The following is a 20,399-nucleotide window of genomic DNA, read 5'->3' as shown; positions in this document are numbered from 1 at the left end:
AGTGGTAGCTTGTACAAAGTCAAAGTACAACCAGAAAGCATGTTCACTGCATCATTCACAATCCCTACAATATGACTTTATTTCATCTTGTACTGGACTATACTAATCTATTTGTGCTTTAGCGACTTGCTACTATGGAGGACCAAAACTGCCAAAATAATAAATAAATAAAAGTGGAAATAAAAACAAAAATGAAAAAAAAAGAAAAAATTAAATACAAAAACTAAATATAATTGGAAATAAAAACAAAAATACTTTTTTTTTAATTTAATAAATAACTTTATTTAATTATTTTTGTTTTTAATTATTTATTTATTTATGTATATATTTTTTTATTTTTGTTTTTATTTCCATTTATATTTATTTTTTGTATTTAATTTTTTGATTTTTTTTTCATTTTTGTTTTTATTTTCACTTTTATTTATTTATTTATTTATTTATTATTTTGGCAGTTTTGGTCCTCATAGAAATGCAGAAGGAAAAACTATTCAAATGAGGGGGCGGTCCTAAGTGTGTCTTGGGTTGAACTGTTCGCCTATTGGTTGATCGACATGTGAGTGCGAAAATCGACTAGGTATGCCTGCAAACAGCCACAGCAAGAGGAAGTCACCACACCACTCTCGTCCGATTCGTCCGAAGTTGAAGCTTGTGAAAGCAGAAAGTAAAGTCAACACACCTGAACTGCCATTATTGTCCCGGTAAATGTATACTTTTCTCCCTGTATACTTCCTCTTGCTGTGACCGTTTGCAGGCATACCTAGTCGATTTTCGCACTCACATGTCGATCAACCAATAGGCGAACAGTTCAACCCAAGACACACTTAGGACCGCCCCCTCATTGGAATAGTTTTTCCTTCTGCATTTCTATGAGGACCAAAACTGCCAAAAGAATAAATAAATAAATTAATTAAATTGAAAATAAAAACAAAAATGAAAAAAAAATCAAAAAATTAAATACAAAAAATAAATATAAATGGAAATAAAAACAAAAATAAAAAATATATACATAAATAAATAAATAAATAAAAGCAAAAATAAATACAAAAATAAAAAACAAGATTCAAAAATAAAAAAAAAAAATTTTGTTTTTATTTCCATTTATATTTATTTTTTTGTATTTAATTTTTTGATTTTTTTTTTCATTTTTGTTTTTATTTCCACTTTTATTTATTTATTTATTATTTTGGCAGTTTTGGTCCTCCATATGCTACAACCTGCTGTAAAAATATTATAATTCTCTCAAAGGAAAACTGCACTTTGAAATTTTGCCCATCATTTACAATCCTTGTGATGTGAAAAATCAACACATTTATTTCCCTTTTCTTTGCATTCTAACAAAAGAAAACAAGATACTTTGAGCTATCTAACTGTCTATGTTAGCTATCTAACTAACAATGCATGTCATGGGACTTACCTGTTTTGGCGCTAAAGCCCTAACAAAAAACTCAAACGGCAACAATGTTCCATTTACATAACCGACTTGTAGAACCAAGCAAATAACTGCCGAACAAATGTTGTTTTTTGCTACAGTAACAATATCGCTGAGTAACACAACGCTAGCTGCATGTCTCAGTGTAACTCACGGACGGATCAGACCAAAGAGTGAATACCAGGCTCTCAATTTCGCTCTAATGGTTTGCTGTCAGCATTTTTGTTTTGTAAGTGCTGTAGCATAAGATCCTAAATCAGTGCGCCTGGGAAAGAAGTTTCGGTAATGCTTTTAATCATCAAAATATGGCCGTATTCGATGTAAGTATGACATGTTATCATCAAAATATATCATTGTGTATTTGTTAATGCATGATCACAGCATGTACAGATATTTTATCAAACAATAAAACGTTGTAAGAGTTTTTTTTTTAGGGTTTTATAATCCAAATAAGTAGGTCTCGGTGACGTACATTGTTAGCTAGCTCATAGTGACTTGATTTTGCTTGTTAGAATGCACAGAAAAGGTAAAGAAACACCGTATGCATTCATGTTTCACATAAGGGAAAAACTGGATCAAAGATGATGTTTTTTTTTAGTTAATGTGCATAGCGTTGCTATTTTAAGCCAATATAAGGAACAGGGATGGCTATTTTGTTTTTAAAAGGATACCCTCTGGCACATTTCACTTGTATTCATTCAGCATCGTAAACCTTAGCATCCTGTACAATAGAGTTGTTGCAATCAAGGTTTTTTTGTGATTGGTTGTTTGGCTTTTCCGCTTTCTTTTGCTCGATAACGACTTTATTTACTCTCCCAGGACAATTACACATATGCCAAACCGTTTCAGCCGTGATGTTTCTTTGAACCTGGAGGCATAGCATAGGTTTAAGGTATGGGCTGTTTGCAGCAGGTCATAAAAAAACAAAAAAAAACAACACATGGAGTAATGAACTCATTGTGGAAAGACAGAGAGCAACGCATTCACACATGTTCTATTGTTCATACTTTTTTCCTATTGTGAGAGTGCCTGTTTTTTCACTTAAGAGGAGTGCCATGCCTTCATGGATTCAACCTCAAAGTGCAAAATGTGTCATCCCAAACATTAAAATGTTGGACATTTTTTGCAAAAAGGATTAAAGGCAAGCTCAGTCCCAGAAATGCAATGACCATAGCATCACCTTCAAAGCACTTAGGAAAGGTTCCAATCATATTTCTTTTGATGTTAACACTATTCTGCCCTGGCAGGCATGTTTGCTTGGTATCTGAGACTAGCCATGGCATGCAGTGATTTTATTAAGTCACTAATTAAGTTCTGTATTTAGAATTTTTAACATTGTTTAGTATATACTGTAATCCCTCATCACTTCATGCTTCATGGTATTGTGGCGTCATATATCCTCACCAGGGTATCAGAATGTCTAATCAAACACATATTAATTAATAAATCATACTGTTTTGTGGTTGAATACGCACTCACCATGTGCAAATATGGTAGTTCTTAATGCTGCAGCGGGGGCGGAGCTGATTGGTGGAGGGGTTCTGTGGTTTAAAGAAAAGATCGGGCGATATCGATACTGTGCCTTTACACTGATACCGGCCGATACTGATCGAAGGCTGATCAATCGGATCAAGCACCCCTAGGACCTACGCATCCGGAAGTCCTCGGGAGCGCTTGGGAGTGTGACCAATCACGGCGGAGTGGGTGTGCCTTGAGGTGGGCTGTGGCTGCAATAAATTAAAGCGACGTTTGTGGCGGAAGCAGGAAATCCATGAAAAGACTGCACAAAGAGGTGCAGAATCTGGAAGATCTAGAAAGCTTTATGTGCAGGTTATCATGTGTAGCTGCTCTATAGGAGTCCACAATTCAATACAAAGGGCTTTTCTTGTCTGGAAATATTAAACACATTGAATACAAATGAAAATTTAAAAAATCTTGTTCTCGAAGACACAGTCTCGTTTCTAGTCTCATTTTCTCAGTGGGTGTTTCTTGACACCACTAGTGACTGGCATGTCGTGAAATTGTACTACCGTAGTTAAGGTGAGAGGATGAGTTGATGAGATTTTCTGCTTTCTCGTTATGAAGGGCTGCTATCATTTGGGACAATGGGGTATTCTGCTCTGCCCCGTGCATCGTTTATCCATCTCTAATGATCTCTCCATCTGCCAAGAAATGATCTGCACACATTTTTGTTTGTTGCCACCACCTCTATCGTCACATCAGCGACCCCCATTACCTCCCCTGACGAGCTAAACAGTAATCTTAATGACATTCTGTGCCTGCCTTGCACTCTACAGTCAATTCCAACATGAAATCTAAATGGCTGATTAGTTTATATCCTCTCTTTGCAAACACATACTGCTCAAATTGTCTGAAGAACAGTAATGCCCAAATTAATGTTTACAGCGTTTTTTGTTTTTTTGTCACAAGGCATCTTATTTTCCTAATCCCTGTTGTACAATTTCCACTATGGTTGCTTGTGAACGTGCTGTGCTGCTGCTGCGCTGTTTGAAGAACGTTGGGGGTAAGATGCTTGTAATTTAATGTTTTCTGGAAGATTTCAGGACTTTAAGCGGTTTTTAAGGTAAGGGTGAAGGACAGGGTCTCACAAAAGTACACCCCTCATCGTTTTTTCTTCAACAATATATTTTCTTAGAGTAGTCATTGTACAACTTGTATAGCAGCATAGACAGTAACTCAGCACACAGCCAGTATTGTCTAACCAGTTTTTGTGTTGCTGTGTTAAACTAGTAGTCAGATTGATTTATGATTTCATTGACCACTTAAATACCAAGCAGATATTACCATAATTGTTCACTTAGTGGCACTTATGGAGCATAACGCAAATGAATTGTCTGAAGCAGGAGGTGCTGCAAGTCCCTTCAGGATCACATTTTCATAGATATTTTGATTAGAAAATGTCACTTCTAATTTTGTGTTCATTTTTTTTTATAATTGGCTTAAATTGGGCTGCTGTTAATTGCTTGTCAGTCATAGACACAGCTAAAATAATGTCTCGGTGAGTATTTTGTTGTTATGAATGAATGACCACAACTCTTGTTAACACTTGGTGGTTTTATGTGCATGCGATTGCGGGTTGGCTTACATGAAGTAATTTATGACGGTGCCTGAATTTGGCGGCGTAGTCATGCTTTCCCTGAAACTTGAAAAAAGAAATGACACTGAATAGACATTTTTGTTGGATCTTAGTAACACAGAGATGAGAAAGTTTTTTTTTTTTTATTTAAAACTGTAGAAGAATTCCAGTACCCTTAAGGCGGAATGAAAGGTGGTGGAAACAAATGTTGTAGCTACATGAAGCCTGTCAACAGTGAAGCTTTTTTTTTTTATAAAAGCTACAATATGTGTCTTAGCAAGTTTTAAGTGCTCACGCGTGAATTGTGAGATGAAAGACATACATAATGCATAGCGCTACACGGGTAGCCCCTCGCCAAGATACGGAAGAGTCGGGGTGAAATTACCTTACTCCCACTTTTGCCCCTTTGCTCGTTTCAGAAAGCGCTAATGATTTCAAGGTGAGGCCGGTCAACGGTGTACATCATAATATATTTGGGCAGGCCGCCGTTGTGAACCATCTGTATGTCCCACTCTGTGCTGAGTTCAGGTGAGCAGCTGGAGAGCTGCAGATGGCCCAGGAAAATAGTGAGGTCATTCTCGGGTGTCTGATGATATTAAAACTGATCATTGAATGGTTGTTTGTCTATATGTGCCCTGTGATTGACTGGCGACCAGTCCAGGGTGTACCGCTTTTTACTGATGCTTCATTGAATCTGTAATTACCTTCAACATTTCAGCTTGGTACGGTTCACTATCAAACATTCATCGCAACCCAATAAACAAAGTCATAACATTGAGCAGCAAAATAATTGGATTACTGCAGGAATCACTCATCAGTATTTACAATATAAAAAAAGCAGTGCCTTAATTAACAAATGTGTGATCCTAACAAGTTTAACATTTTGAGGTGTGTTTGTTTTTGTTTTTCCAGATCAGTGTATTGTGACAAGATCCTATCTTTTCCTTCACAAGTTTTGGTTCTTCAGTACCATCTACTACTTTGGTAACTGGGCCTTTATTGGGGTAAGTCCAACAACACAGAGTCTCTTACATCTGAGTCCTATTAACATCATCTAGTTATTATTCTAGACATATTTATACATGCTAATCAGCAGGTGGTGCCAAACAATCTCTCCCCAAGCGTGTCAGACTTTTTCTTCCTGTCACTCGCCTGTTAGCAAAGAGAGGACTTTTGAAGCTAATTTTAAGAAAAGTAAACATTAACATCTTGAATACGAGGAGCTTTATGTTGAGTGTGGTCTTCAATTGGGGTCATTAAACTAAAATGTTTTTGATACATATTCATATATCAGTATCATTAAAAAGGAGAATGCCCTGTAGGGATACATTATGGCTGTCTACCAGCATCTATATTGAGTTACGTTACTGTTACATTTACATATACACTACAGGTGGTCCTCAATTTATGGTGTTCTAGATTTTACATGCCCCCGCCCCCAAATTAATTTAAAAAAAAATATATATATATATATATAATACATAAGATCTTGTGCAGCCACACTACTCTGAACACTTTACTGTCAAGTCCATCATTAAATATAACAATGATGGTGGTCAATCGCCAATCTGGTTATTGCAGAAACAGGACCAAAGCATGCCAAAACAACATCAGCAAACTCAACTGTCCTCCTGCCACGCACACACACTGTCAGGACACATAAATCATCGACGAAAATCATCAAACTTTTTAACATAGGTCACAGTATCCTTGAGCATGTTAAAGGCTCTATGAAAGTGACATTAATAACTAAGCAACATTCCGTTATTTTGCTATGTTTCTTTCTTTCTGTTTCATTGAATTCTTATATTGACTGTTTGTGCTACTGTTTTTATGTCCTTCATGGGTTCTGTGTACAGTGGAAGTCACTTCAGGAGATTCATGCATTTTGTTAAGGACCGGTGCATTGTGGCAAATATTTAATAATAGTTTCTGAATGTTCCTAAATAGGATTTTCTACTACATTTACAATTTAAAACCAGTATCATAAATAAACATAGCATATTTTGAGCTGACACATTTTGTATTTGCTGCAACCTTGTGGGTGAGTTTAAGAGCTAAGAATAAAGAAAAATAGTAATACTAAAATATGCTTGCTGACTGTATACAATGGCCCATATTTCCGTGATTGACAGCCCTTTACGTAAAATGTTATGCAGTTATTATTGTAGTTGCACATTAAATTGTTTACCGCAAAGAGATTTCCCCTATTTATTAACTTTTTCTATCTGCGAAATATGATTATTTCTGAGTTAACAATGGGCAAAATATGATTACTCATGATGAAATATTTTAATGGATTGACAACCCTAGTTCAAATACAATTCCTCAAGCAGCAGAAATGTGCAATGCAGATCTGAACATAACATGAACATGACCAACCCATTGAAAGCACCTTCCTGATGTGTGCTTTACATTTGATGATGTAGGTATTCCTCATCGGGCTGGTGGTGTCGTGCTGTCGAGGGAAGAAGTCAGTGATTGAAGGCGAGGTGGAGGCCGATGACTCAGACGTCAGCGATGATGAATATGTGCACTGAGGTTCAATATTCTAGGATACACACACATACACACACACACACACACACCGACAGACAGATCTGCACATCCAGCCATAACGTAAGGGAGTGAGTTTCACAGTACAATTTGGCATACTGTTAATTTGCCTATGTTTATTTGATCTGCTTCCAGACAATACAAAAAAATACCACATACAATAGAGGGACTGAGACAAAGCTTATATATATACAATTGACATTTCCTATGTACTTCAACTACAGACCTAATATATACAATGCATTGCTTTCATGTTGACATATACGGCATTGAAACCAGTGGTTCTCAATTATTTTTCTGTCATGACCCCCCAGTGGCCTGAAAGTACTTGGAAATATAACAAACACAAGTACGCTGTGGATGTGTACAGTGATTATAGTGAAGATTTGAGCAACGTGGCAATTATTTTCTAGGAGAAAATAAGGGAGAAACATTTGAAGATGAAATAGAGAACTTGCAGAACATGGACTTAAGCCTGAAGACATGAAGATTGGTCACCGTATCTACTTAATTAGTGTCAAATGGTATTAATAGCCTGATTTATGTTACAGTCATCGGTACGGCAGTGTTTTGTTTCTATAACATGAATTATTCTTTACAGCCTTATTACTGTTTATGTAAAGAATATATCATGTAAAGAAGACATGACCTGGTCTGTTCTGTGGCAATGTTGACATCGTTCTTCTTGGCGTCTTCCTCTCTGCTGTACTGGTGAATTAGCATAGTTTTTCAAAATGCATTCATATAGTACTTTCAAGCCGAATGCATGTTCTTAAGGTGTTCCTTCATTGCAGTCATCAGTGGAATGTTCACTGCAAAGAACAGAACTCGTGGTGGGCATCCATTTGTCTCTAGTTCCCTGCACTTGCTATGTTCATTTTCGTCTTGGGGAAAAGAAAACAAAGTATCACTCGGATCTGTAAACATCCAGCAGCAACACAACATTTTGGCACGCCTATTTGCTGAACAAAGTCAATGGCCGACCTTGAGAGGTGTCACCATGATGACATCACTTACAGAAATTACCTTGTCACGGTTGGCACCATGAACTAGGAATGTCATTTTTTGCGAAATTATTGCTTGCTTTAAAAAATTGAGCGATGTAGAATAATAATTACAAACAATAAATATATTTAAGCAAAGTTGATTAATTATGTAAGGGACCCTTTAAAGGGCCTGTTTGCAAAAGATGCTTCCTAATATTTCACAAGCATTATATCCTGCCCACTTCTTGCTCAGAAACATTTTTATCCACAAATGTATAAATTATTTCAACAAAAAAATGTGTAAGAGTTTTAAGTACATGGTGTATCTTAGGAGTTCAATGGTAGAACCTGGACTCGGACTTGGTTTAGAGGTGAAACATTTTTAAGAAAATGAAGGTCATCCAATTGCTGTCGTTCAACTTTTCAGATAAAGAAAAAATACAATTCAAAATCTACACATTTAACTTTAGTCTGATTAATTAGTTAATAGGAAATCAGTGGAACCGAGCCTGAATCTGCACCTGTGAGTCTTTATTGTGGGTGAAATCCATAAAATGTAAAGGCAATGTACCTGTGTGTCATACTCTTACGTCCTAATCCTCTTGCTCAAACCTGGCCAAGTTGTCCATAATCATGCACGCACATCGTCATGGCGTAGCAAGTACATAGCACAGTGATCGAGGTGCGTTCAAGGACATCCGGTCATTACACAATATTTTGTGGAGCCAGACCAGCGACCCACTAGTTGAGAATCACTGCTTTTTATGTGTTCTAATCATCCTTTCAAAATTGTGTGTGTTGACTTCTGCAAGAAACTTTGAAAACATCTGAATGAAATACTGTACATTGCTATTTTATTTGCCCTCTTACTTTAAAGTATTAACATGTTATGATGCGAGTACCTTAAACTAACCATTCGGTGGTTTCATGTCACATTTCATGAACTATTCTCATTCCAGTTATAATTCCAAAAGTTATTAAAACCACTATTCTACTATAATTTTTTTTGTTTAATCTGGTTAAATTATTTTAAATTCAAAACTAATGGTGCATCAGTCCGAGTTACACCATGAATATAATCATTTGTCATTACTCTGATGCAAAGTGCCTCATGAATGTATGCTACTATGATGGGCACGCATGACTGCAGCCTCACATGAGCCCCATTAAGTTAAACTAAGCCATTTTTTCCTGAAGAGAAATGATCCATAGAGTCGCCAAGTACCGTCATTGTGTATAGTATTAAACGGTACTTGTATTGAAATAAATAAATACTTCTGGAAATATCACTGAAATCGTTTTTGTCCCCTCTTCATTCTTCATAAAGGGATACTTTTGTTTTTTTTACATGAAGTTGTATTACATCGCCATCAGCAGTGTAGTTATCAATAGTTACCTCCATTTTGTTCCAGTTCTAGTAGTGTTCTAGTTGGAGTTCTGTGAGGAGGAGCGTCAAACCGGGTAGTTATAAAGGTATGTAGGTATATTTTTTTGTTTGATACAAATGTATTACTCTTTTGAAAACACATTGTTTTGAGAAGCCAAATTCATTTCAGTGACCCCAGCAACTAACCAGGACTATGTTCTTCCTCACAGAACAAAGTGCCACATCAGCCGTGAGGCACATCATGGAAACACCAACAAAGGAGGGTGCCCACCCGATGACCCCAATGACGTTTGAAAACCACTCCCTTTCCTGCCCTTACCCCAGGATAGGATGTGGGGGGAATCTGGGAGGCTGAGTGTTTTTGGTCCGAGGTCAGGATCTCAGTGTCTAGCCTGCCACCCCCCCCCCACCTTCCATGCACATGATTGGGCATGAGAAACAGGCTCAGGCTTGATCACCCTGTAGTTGGCCGCCTTTGGTAAGGGTGTCTAGTGTTGAAAGGCCGAAACACCCACTGATTGAAAGGTACAGCTCTCCACTCACATCCACGCCTCGTGTGATTACTATCTATTGGCACGGAGGCTAGTTTTGCTGTGTATTTACAAACTGTATCCTCACCGCCAAATCCTGTATGGGATAAATAATGAATTGTCTCCCCACTTAACATGGATATGTATCAAAATGAATGAATGAATGAAATAAGCAAACCAAGAATCAAGTTTATTTGTAGTTCCAGATGTATTTAAGGTGTTTTAACTAACTTATTTTGTCTCTCCTACAAGGTAATGATTTTTCCCCACAGCATTTTACGCATCATATGCAAATAATGTGTAAACTACATAGATGATGACATCATTTCTAAGACAACCAATAGCTACTCTTCTTACTGAAACGTTAGCAATAGTGTTGGCTACGGTGTACAAGCTAGCTCCGGCAGTCAGAGATGGGCTCTTTGGCTCTTTGAGGGGAGCCGTTTCTTTCAAAGAGCCGTTTAAAAAACTGGCTCATTTGGCTCATTTTTATATTTATTACGTTTTAAGAAGCCAGCCTGGCCTTAACTATTTTTATCTTTGAAATAATCACTGGGAGGAATGAATTTAGATATCCCACCAGTATGAGTTTGAATTATTCTGAAATACAGATTATAAAGTTTTAAAGTCTGATTTGGATTCACTGTAAATATTCCACAGGGTGCTGCTGCTGCTCACGTGAAGGCACCATGCACCGCTGGGCCCATTTAACTGGAAGGGGGGCGGTTCTTAGCTGCAACTCGGTTCCTATCGTTCATGTTAATGAGCCGTTCAAAAGAACCGGTTCGTTCGTGAACGTCACAACACTACCGGCAGTCTGAAGAAACACATAAAGACGCTGTGTTGACTTCCTAAACATTTGAGCCTCTGGGAAACTTTGACCTTTGGTGAGTATATATTTATGATTGTGTACAAAGTACTGCAATAGATGTCACAAATGTTCAAGTTTGTGTACTCAATAGTGTGCCATTAGCAGTTAGTCATGTGTGTTAGCTACTAGCTACTAGCTTTAGCATATGGAATGTACAGTTATAGGTAGTACTTGCATTTTTTTTATTGTTAGTTACCATACGCTTACATTCATATGGAAGAAAGCTTAACTATAGAAAATAGTTGGAATTATTGGTTCCCTCAGTGGCTCCAATGTTGCTCCAATGTTGACATTGAAAGTATTATAAATACTGTATGTAGGTGCTCTTTCTAAAGAAACAAAATACTGTAAGTGGGTTCCTAGCAACCAAAATGTGCCTGCCTTGATCTTAGCTACATCGCTGATCTTTATCATTTTACAAAACAAATCGGATTCTTGCTCTCTGATGCGTGAATGCCTGAAAAAAGTCGAAGAGAAAAAAGTCATGTGACCCTTGACCCCGGCCTTCACCAGTGTACAATATGGCGTTCTTCCTCCACGTGCGATTATCCTTGAAAGTTTGAATAACGATGAAAGAAGCAAAAAAATTGATACAAAAAAATACATTAAAAAGAAAAGAGGAAAAAAACATACCGACCAGAGAACAAATTGACAAAAAAAGAAACTGATTAAAAAGGAAGAAAAAGATGTAAAAGATAAAAGACAAAGATAAGCGTTTAAAAGAGAAAGTAAACACATACGCTTACAGTGAAGACCCCAAATTATGTGTACATTTGACCTGAGTGACCTTGGCTCAGGATGAATAGGATTCTTGTTCTGATTCTTGTTCATTTTGTAGAAATATATGTATATATCTAATGTATATAGTATATCATATGCTGAAATATATATGTATATATATATGTATATGTATGTATGTATATGTATATATGTATGCGTATATATGTATATATATACATATTTTTCAGCATATAATATATATATATATATCATATAATAAATAAATAATATTATACAGTCAAATAACCATGGAGTTGTTGCTCAGACAAAAACAAACCATCCCCAAAAGAGAGAACAAAAAGAGTCTTTTTCGTCACGGCCTCTTGCGTGTCGTGGTCGCGTATGTGTGCAGCGGTCACAACACGGCCCGCAGTGTGTCCGCAGGTTTGAACTCTCCTCACAGGTCGGCGACAAAGCAGCGCTCCGCCTCAGGCTCGAGCGCCGCCCGTGGGAGGAGAGTGACGCAGGATCGATGTGATTGTGTTGATTCACACTTGGACTTGGTTTAGTGTGTTCAAGCAGCCTGCAGGGAGCTGCCACTCACGCCACAGCTCCATTTAGTAACACGCAAATAACACGGCTAGCACGTGTTGTCAAGGACACGCCGCCTTAGCTCACAAACACCGGCCTCACATTTGCTCACCATTTTCTAGAAAAGGCTTCTTTTTATCATTCAATGTGTAAACACATTTTCATTGTTCATTCTTCTGTATACAATATATCATGACAGCATCATCATCACATATTACTCATTAAATAATGTACATTCTTTTTAAAAACATTTGCAGGGACACTCCAGTAAGCCTTATTTGTCAATGTTTTTTTTTATTATATTTTATGAAAATAAAAAACCCTAAAGACATCATGGGAAAATATCTAACAAAATATTGGATGCAATATTTAATCAGAGTGAGGGAAAAAAAAATATATATATATATATATATATACATTTAGAATTATTTGGAAAAAAATTAATTTAAGACTTTTTACTGTATGTTACTAAAACGTCATTGAAATGATGGTAGAAATATGTAATACAAATATTTTAGGATTACAAGAGAAGAAAATGTAATTCATGACTACATATATTTTTCAATGTAATTTACGACACTGCATTAAAAATATGGGAAAAAGTGTCTGCAAAAAAATTATTTGAATGTAAAGTGAAATATTTTATCATGAAAAAAATCTCAAATTTTTATATATTGTTTTATATGAAGCAATTTTATTTTAGGATTACATGAAAAAAAGGTATGACTACCTATATTTTTGTAATCTATCACATTTTATGAAACAACTGCATTGAAATTAGGGCAAAAAAAGTAATATTTTGCAATATTGAATGTGAATATGTATTTTTTATTTTGTATAATTAATGAAAATATGTGTTAAGGTAAATAGATACATTTTAATTTTATAACATTACAAGGAGAATAGTTAAAATATTACAAGAAGTAAGTAAAAGTTTGAAAAAGTTTGCAATGAAAATTGCAGATCTTTGGTCTTTTCATTCATTCATTTTCTACCGCTTATCCTCATGAGGGTCACAGGCGTGCTGGAGCCTATCCCAGCTGTCTTCAGACGAGAGACGGGGTACACCCTGGACTGGTGGCCAGCCAATCACAGGGCACATATAGACAAACAACCATTCACACTCACATTCATACCTATGGACAATTTGGAGTCACCAATTAACCTAGCATGTTTTTGGAATGTGGGAGGAAACCGGAGTACCCGGAGAAACCCCCCCCCCCCATACATGCCACATACCGTAGCTCCCCTCAAAACACAAGCGGTTGTTTTTTTCTTTATTTTTCTAAAAGTTCTTGCCTCTGAATGAGTACGATATCCTGTCCCTGAAGGCACCGCAGAAGATGACAGTATACCACATTACCACAAGATACTTTGTTTGACCAATTACAGTATTAGGTGTCGTCTTGGTCTCATGATGTCAAAATGTGGACAGCACCAAGAATAAAACGGTTTAAACACCAAATCTATTTGAAACCACAACCCTTTAAAGTACAAACTGGAGCACAAATTCCTCACTTATTGGACTGAAGATGAACAACCCCCTCATTATTTTAGTATATTTATAAAATACACCAGAAGGTAGCTTGAGTACTTAACAGCAGAAAGTAGCAGGCATCATTTAATAATATAATTGACTGATATTGGCATGAAATTCAAAAAAGTCTTAAAGTAAAAAAAATGTACTGAAGCCTTTGTCACTTCCAAAAGAATACATTGGCTGCATATCAGCATTCTTTTTAAGCTTCAGCTTTACAGATGCCACGTCTGCCCTGCAGGTAATTTTCTGGTGAGAAGGCATCCAGCTCATGAGACCTGAGCCTACTGCAAAGGCTAAAGACCTAAGATTGGTTGGAACAGAAACAAGTGACAATTTGGGTAAAAAAAAACAAAACAAACTAAAATAAATCAAAATGAGCACAACACTGAAGTCACTCCTTTGAAAACCAAGAAAGAGCATAAAGTTGACACCACGTCTGAAGCAGTACGAACATATTTCCTCTTTTATTTACATTCCTTTTCAAATGTTAACATTTTCCCTAGAACTTTGAATCAGTTTGGCATTATTTTTATGTTTTTTTTTCCTCATTAAAATAAATTGGCACAATTAAAACATATGTAGACAAAAGTTTATTTACACCATACAACATTTTGTTTTTTGTTTTTTAAATATTTTATACAGGGCCGCAGATGGGAGAGCTTGCCGGGGGAATCCTTCAAGCAGGTTCTGCAGTATTAAAGTTGTGAAATATATTATTTATATAAAAGTGAGTAGTATCTTTATTGCATTGAAAGCAATGAAGAATGTAGCTGGACAAACATTCATTTTAATAATGACACAAAAGATCCTCTTTGCCTCGTTGCCATGTTTCTTACTAGAAAGTAAAAAGTGTCGTAATGGCCAAACCGACGGTTATAAACTTTTTAAAAACCTGCATAAATATATACATTGTGCTCCCGGGTCTAGCAGGGATCAGACCCAATGAAGCTGGGACCCAATGAAGCTGGGACCCAATGAAGCTGGGACCACATCATGGCGCGTCATTTGCTCTGTGAGGTTTCTTCTGGAGAGATGTGTGGGTTGCTTTTTTTTGTTGTTCCAATTCCTTTGAAAGATAACACGTGATGGTAAATATTGTACACCAGGCCGCCCCGCACTAAGTACACTAGTGAGAATACAAAAAAGTAACACTGATGGTTTTCCTTTTCCTCCCCCCCATTGTTCCTCTCGGTCTCTCTCGCTCCTCAGTCTTATGTTGGCACATGAAGTCCCTGCCACGCTCCGATTATCCAGACATGAATGCCAAGGCTGTTAGAAAAGTCTGTAGCTTTATTCAGTGCAAAATACATCGCTTCTCTCCTCCTTCCTTGGTTCGTATTTGTCTTCTCCCACACCTCTACACCTCGGTTTGGAAATCCCCCTCCTGGACGTCCAACGGGAGGTTGACACACTTTTCCCACTCTGCAGGCGTCATCTCCAGTGAGTCCTTGGCGCTAGAGTCTAGTACATTCATAGTGGCGTAATTCTGGTACTCGCACGCCGGGTTGTAGCTCTCCCACGGGTTCTTGTTTGGCATCGTCTTGTCCTGCAAATACGGGCGTTGCGGCGCAACATTAGTGCCACGGCGTCCTCATCACTGCTTATACACGTAAAATACTTTCAAATGTCGTATCATTCAAAAGAGCGGATCAGTGCAAAGCATCACAGTCAAGCGTGGAATCAGATCCCGGTACAGTGGAACCTCTCTGCCGCTTGACTCATTTGTCTGGAATTCTAAACTACGGAATTCCAAATAACCGACATATCGCTCTAAAGAAGTTAACCAGTGTACTATGGTGACGCATACCGGTATAAATGATAAACATAAACAAGCGGAATTGATGACTGCGCCGCGGCAGATATAGTATCACATCAATCAAATGCTAAGTATTTACACATTCGTGGGACAAAATCATTCTAAACACGGAACAATCATCCTGACATAAACAAGTTGAAATGGTGATAACTGCCGCAGAACGTTGGCTGAATCTCCTCTTACGGCGCATGAATGGAAGCTAACAGGGGTTAGCTTCGTGAGGTTGTCTGTGTGAGTATATTTCCACCACGTTGTGTTTAATGGCTCTAACGGAAGTAGGGAAGCGCCTTTATTTTTGAACACAAGCCCTCTTATCCGTAAACACACATACACACGGAACGCACTTCCATGACCGCCGTTTGCCTCGTGTGTGACCGATGTGCAACTGGAAGTGCATGGGTGACTACATTTGACTTAATTTGCAAGCGGAGGCATTAGTTTGTTGAAGATTTAGTAGCAATGTGTGCACAGGCTGACATCCCATTAGGAATGTTAGCCACTTTCTTACCAATAAATAAATATACTTTAAAAGTCTATTTCATGATATACTTTTATACAAGACTCAGCTGAATATAAATTTGATATCATTTTATATCGTCATATATCCCAAAAGTAATATATGGCCTACCCTACAATAAAATATGTTGTAATGATAAACGGCATCATATGGAGCACGTGCGGTGCGGCGCATCTGGGACTCGAGCAGCTTTACTTACGTTCAGACTTGCCTTACAAGTGTAAAAAGAAGTTACCCACAGTTAATGTTCAAATGTAAAAACAATAAAACATGAATTTTCTTGATTAATGATGAAGGTCACACTATATTCCAACCATATTCTCCAACTTTTAATAATCCTTGTTAAGAATGGTCCTTCTTGCGGAGTATGACTGCAAAAAAGCCAAAGAAAAATCACAAAAATAAGGACATTTCAGAACTGACCTCTCGTACAGTTGCGTCCTTTTGGGAATGGCCATTGTGACGTTTGCTAACAGCGCTTCACAAAGTTTTCAGAGAATTCAAACTCTCAATTGTATGGACTTTGAGGTTCCACTGTAAGTGTGGTTCTACAAATCATGGCCCCTACGAGTGCGCAGTTCCGTGTGGACGTGCTCGCACTGACATTCCACAGACGCTGTGGCAATTAGGAAGGAGGCGCCGCTTGGTGGCGGGGTGGGTATGAATGTAAAGTCATTGGTAGAGTAGAGTCACTGGGGGTGGAGGTGGCGAGGGGTTGGGGAGCAAGGGGGTAGTGATGTGCTGGTCTTCTGTATGACTGACTTTTGGACTGTACTGGTGCAGTGTCGTAGTGGTGCACACTAAGTCATCTACTTCTCACTGATCAATCAAATGAAGCCATTTTAAGTCTTTTGGGGATCGCCAGTCTCACTATGTGCAGGTGCTGTAACCAGTTAATTGAATGACAGACACTAACATTTCTGATTGGCCACAAATTTGAATGTCTTTATGATAGTCATCTGAAAACGTCAGAAACTTGTTGACTCAAAAGGCGCGTACAGTATCCCAGACAGTATCAGACCTATTTTCACTCATTATGTGTATACATCATTAATGTCTGACCTGTTCTTACACTGCAGTCACATTGTAAGAATACAAACAATGAGGAATTGGGTAAGTTGTAGCGTAAATCCAGCCTGAGAAGAACAGCACATTTCAGGTCAAAGATGTTGATTGATTAAATAATCGGCCATGCATTCATGGTTGAAATAAAAAGGATGAAGTTGCTAAGTCGATAAATGTGTATGGAAATCAAAGTGCATTCATGGCCTTGCATTGGAATGGATGCACTCTCGATGTCAACATTACCAAACATCTTCCTTCCCTGAGACTGGCCTTATGGAGAAAATGCCCATTTCCTTTTAGGAGGGGGGTGGGCCCACGAACCTCCAACCCCGCCCCTCCAAGGAAGTTCACTTCCACACCAACAACTTGATCTCCATAACCTCTCATTTGCACAATCACCACACACACACGTAGCCTGCACTGAACATCTAAATAAGCTGCTTCCCCCACTGGTTTCCTGTTACTCACCATGCTGCCCATATTTGGTATGTCTCGAAATCGGTCCAGGGTTTGAAATTTCTGATTCAGTTCCTGGAACAGCTCCATGTGTCTTTTCCTGGTGTGCATGACTTTCTGCAATGGCAAGGGTTTTTGCTTTGGTATTGACAGCCAATAATGGAAATGCATCTTCTCTCCACCCACTCGCACTGTGATCAATGTGTTACTGTCAAGGTAGTTTACTCATCGGCCAGATCTGCTCGTGTCGGCATAAACTCTATATATGTACAAGAAACTGCCAAAATAAAGGAAACTATTTGATTGAGACTGGCAAGAGTATCTGCATTTAACTTAATTCTTTTGTGACAAATTGCCTCATTGAACATTTTGTTGGTGTAGGAGAAATCCTTATAATCCAATCTTGGCGCAGGGCTTCCATTTAAAAAGGTTGGTGTGTTTCTACGTTCAAGCGGAAAGCTCGCCATGCCAAAACAGCTGCCAGAAGCTCTCATTCTACGTTTCCTTTACTTTGAAAGGCTATATATGTTATATATATATATATATATATATATACGTATATATATATATATATGCAGTAATTTGGCAATGCGATTGAATGTTAACACCTGCCAAAGTGGGTGGGAATTTGCACGCTAACACAAGTGGTTGAAATCAGACATGAAATGTGCAAATGGATTTAAAAGCATATCATTTCCAAATTAACATAGGGCTGATGGATGGATGGAAGATATGGAGGACAAAATGGAGAGGAGAATGCTTGCCCTGTTTGTCAGCGGGACAGCCTTGCTTTTACCTTAACTACACAGCGTGACAATAAATCTTGTTGGGTCAAGGCTGTGTACTTCCAATAAGCTTAAGAGGCACAAAAAGTGCTAGTAAATCAAATGACAAAACACAAGGATGGCTTTGCTCCGTATATTGAAACAATACGACAGATGCATGTCTTAAGGCGAGAAACGTGTTTTGACATACCTCAAAGTCCAGATCGGAATATCGTGATTTTCTTCTCTGATAAAGAAAAAAAGAACAAATACATGAAGATATTAGGCATTTAATAAAGCCATACTCATTGGCCACAACATTAGGTACACATCAGGCTGGCTGCATGCAGAGAGGACAGTTGAGTTTTCTGATGTTTGGTTTTTGCAGTAAAGTTAATAGACCAGCTCCTCCTCATCCCTACAATGTACATGTAGACATTACAATATGATCTTTTGATAATGGCCGTGACAGTGTGGCCGATATTGAGCACAAAGTGCACAAACTGTATCCACTTCTTTACGGACATTTGAATTAATTCATTGGGAGAAACACCTTAACACGGAATGCCATAGCCCAAAGATCTTGTACTTAGTGTTCATGTGTAGGTGTGCCTAATGTTGTGTCCATTGCCAAACAATCCTCTGTTCCGTCATTGTATGCATTTATATTAAATGTATGTATTATATACCTCTAAGGAGCTCATGGATATTGTGGAGCCTGTCTCGCTCCGTGAAAGGCCCGCGCTCTCCTCCATCTCAGCGAGGAAGTTCTTGACGGCCGTTCGGGGTTCAAAGGGCAGGTTCTGCATCTGGTCTGGGGCGCTGGGGTACTGCTGCTCCAGGTTGACATTCATGTGGTCCATGCCTGACGGGCTGATGTTAAAGTCGGGGCTCATCTTGTAATGCATCAACCTCTCGTGTGGCAGCGTATCCATGGTGATGTTCATCTTGGCATCCTCCTTTAAGTGGGCGGGCAGCGTGGCCGATCCAGAAACGGCCGCCGAGGCACGGGGCATGACTATGTAGTCTGTCTCCATCATCTGGCTCTGTGATGGGTGGCCCTCCATGTCGTGGCCACCCATGTTCTGGTCACTCTGGCGCATGGCATCATCGGTGCACAGGTACACGGCGCGCCGCAATTCCGCGTTGCTGTCGGCGAGCGACTGCTCCTTGAGATCGCCCACTCCCATAGACATGTGCAGCCCTGAAGGCTGCTGGATTATCACTTTGGAGATGATGTTGCCAGGCAACGTGGAGTAGTTGAGGCCTTCAGGAGCTTTCTCATCCTCCTCGTCATTGAGGGAAATGCGGGAGAGGGTGCCTGTGATGGTGGCAGCACGACACGAGCCCATGTCTTTGTGGAGTGCTAGGAGGAAAAAATCTGAAAATTAACTGTCACAACCTAAATATGACCGCACATTGGAATCAGAGACTTCCAATCAATTTGAGAAGAATATGCTAAAGCTGACTAAAGATCATACCAGGCCAGCTCATGTTGAAATTCATCACAAAGATACTGTCAAACTGCAGCTTCACCTTACAAATCAGTGATGCAGTGAACCAGCATTCCACAGGTGCCTGTCCTCGCTCTCGTTCAACATCAACACCCACGACCTACCAGAGCCAACACCACAGAAATATGGCTATGCTAATGACCTGGCCATTGCGGTGCAGTCACCAACATGGGAAGCAACGGCTGAAGATGAACACACTGTCCTCATCAACAACGCCCTTCGGACCATAACTGGATGCCTTAAGCCCACCCCGGAGGCTGCTACCCTTGCCCTAGCCAGGAAGGACCTGGAGACACGACCAACAGTCTGCACAACGCCATCACAGCGTCACTCCCAAGCAGACTCAAATCGCACCATCCTTGCAAGGCGGCACAAGAGAAGCTTAGTTCCATCCCTGAGGACCTTTCAACAGATGCATGGCTGGCGACCTCCCGGACGATGGAACGGGATTCAGCACGTATCCATCGCTACATCTGGGACCCGGGAATCGGCATCAAAGTAGTTCACCTGTCCTGTCGGCAGCGGTCCCTGCAGCACTCCCTAAAAACTGGGATTGGACA

General features: G+C 38.9%; 2 protein-coding genes across 13 annotated transcripts in view; one reads left to right on the top strand and one right to left on the bottom strand.

The window, feature by feature from the left end:
* The window catches only part of lmbrd1 (LMBR1 domain containing 1), a 43,843-nt gene extending 34,486 nt beyond the window's left edge, over positions 1 to 9,357 (top strand). The window contains exons 15-16 of the mRNA XM_078787168.1: positions 5,439 to 5,530; positions 6,956 to 9,357. Of these exons, the coding sequence (XP_078643294.1) occupies positions 5,439 to 5,530; positions 6,956 to 7,066 (203 nt within the window). The 3' untranslated portion in view covers positions 7,067 to 9,357. The remainder of the gene's footprint in view (positions 1 to 5,438; positions 5,531 to 6,955) is intronic.
* A 4,068-nt stretch (positions 9,358 to 13,425) lies between these two features.
* Positions 13,426 to 20,399, bottom strand: part of adgrb3 (adhesion G protein-coupled receptor B3) — a 158,980-nt gene continuing 152,006 nt past the window's right edge. For 7 of the 12 annotated variants that reach the window (XM_078799329.1, XM_078799330.1, XM_058058086.2 and 4 more), the window contains 4 exons: positions 19,015 to 19,691; positions 18,537 to 18,572; positions 17,574 to 17,678; positions 13,427 to 15,253 (listed from right to left, as the gene is read on the bottom strand). In XM_078799329.1, coding sequence (XP_078655455.1) covers positions 15,065 to 15,253; positions 17,574 to 17,678; positions 18,537 to 18,572; positions 19,015 to 19,691 — 1,007 coding nt within the window. In that variant the 3' untranslated portion in view covers positions 13,427 to 15,064. Of the gene's footprint in view, positions 15,254 to 17,573; positions 17,679 to 18,536; positions 18,573 to 19,014; positions 19,692 to 20,399 lie in introns of all 12 variants that reach the window. The other 5 variants (XM_078799338.1, XM_078799337.1, XM_078799331.1 and 2 more) reach the window with 3 other exon arrangements.

This window comes from Doryrhamphus excisus, linkage group LG20 (genome assembly GCF_037039965.1).
Source record: "Doryrhamphus excisus strain RoL-2023G ecotype Guam linkage group LG20, RoL_Dexc_Guam_v1.1, whole genome shotgun sequence".
NCBI classification, from domain to species: domain Eukaryota; kingdom Metazoa; phylum Chordata; class Actinopteri; order Syngnathiformes; family Syngnathidae; genus Doryrhamphus; species Doryrhamphus excisus.
This window is presented reverse-complemented; position numbering and strand designations above follow the sequence as displayed.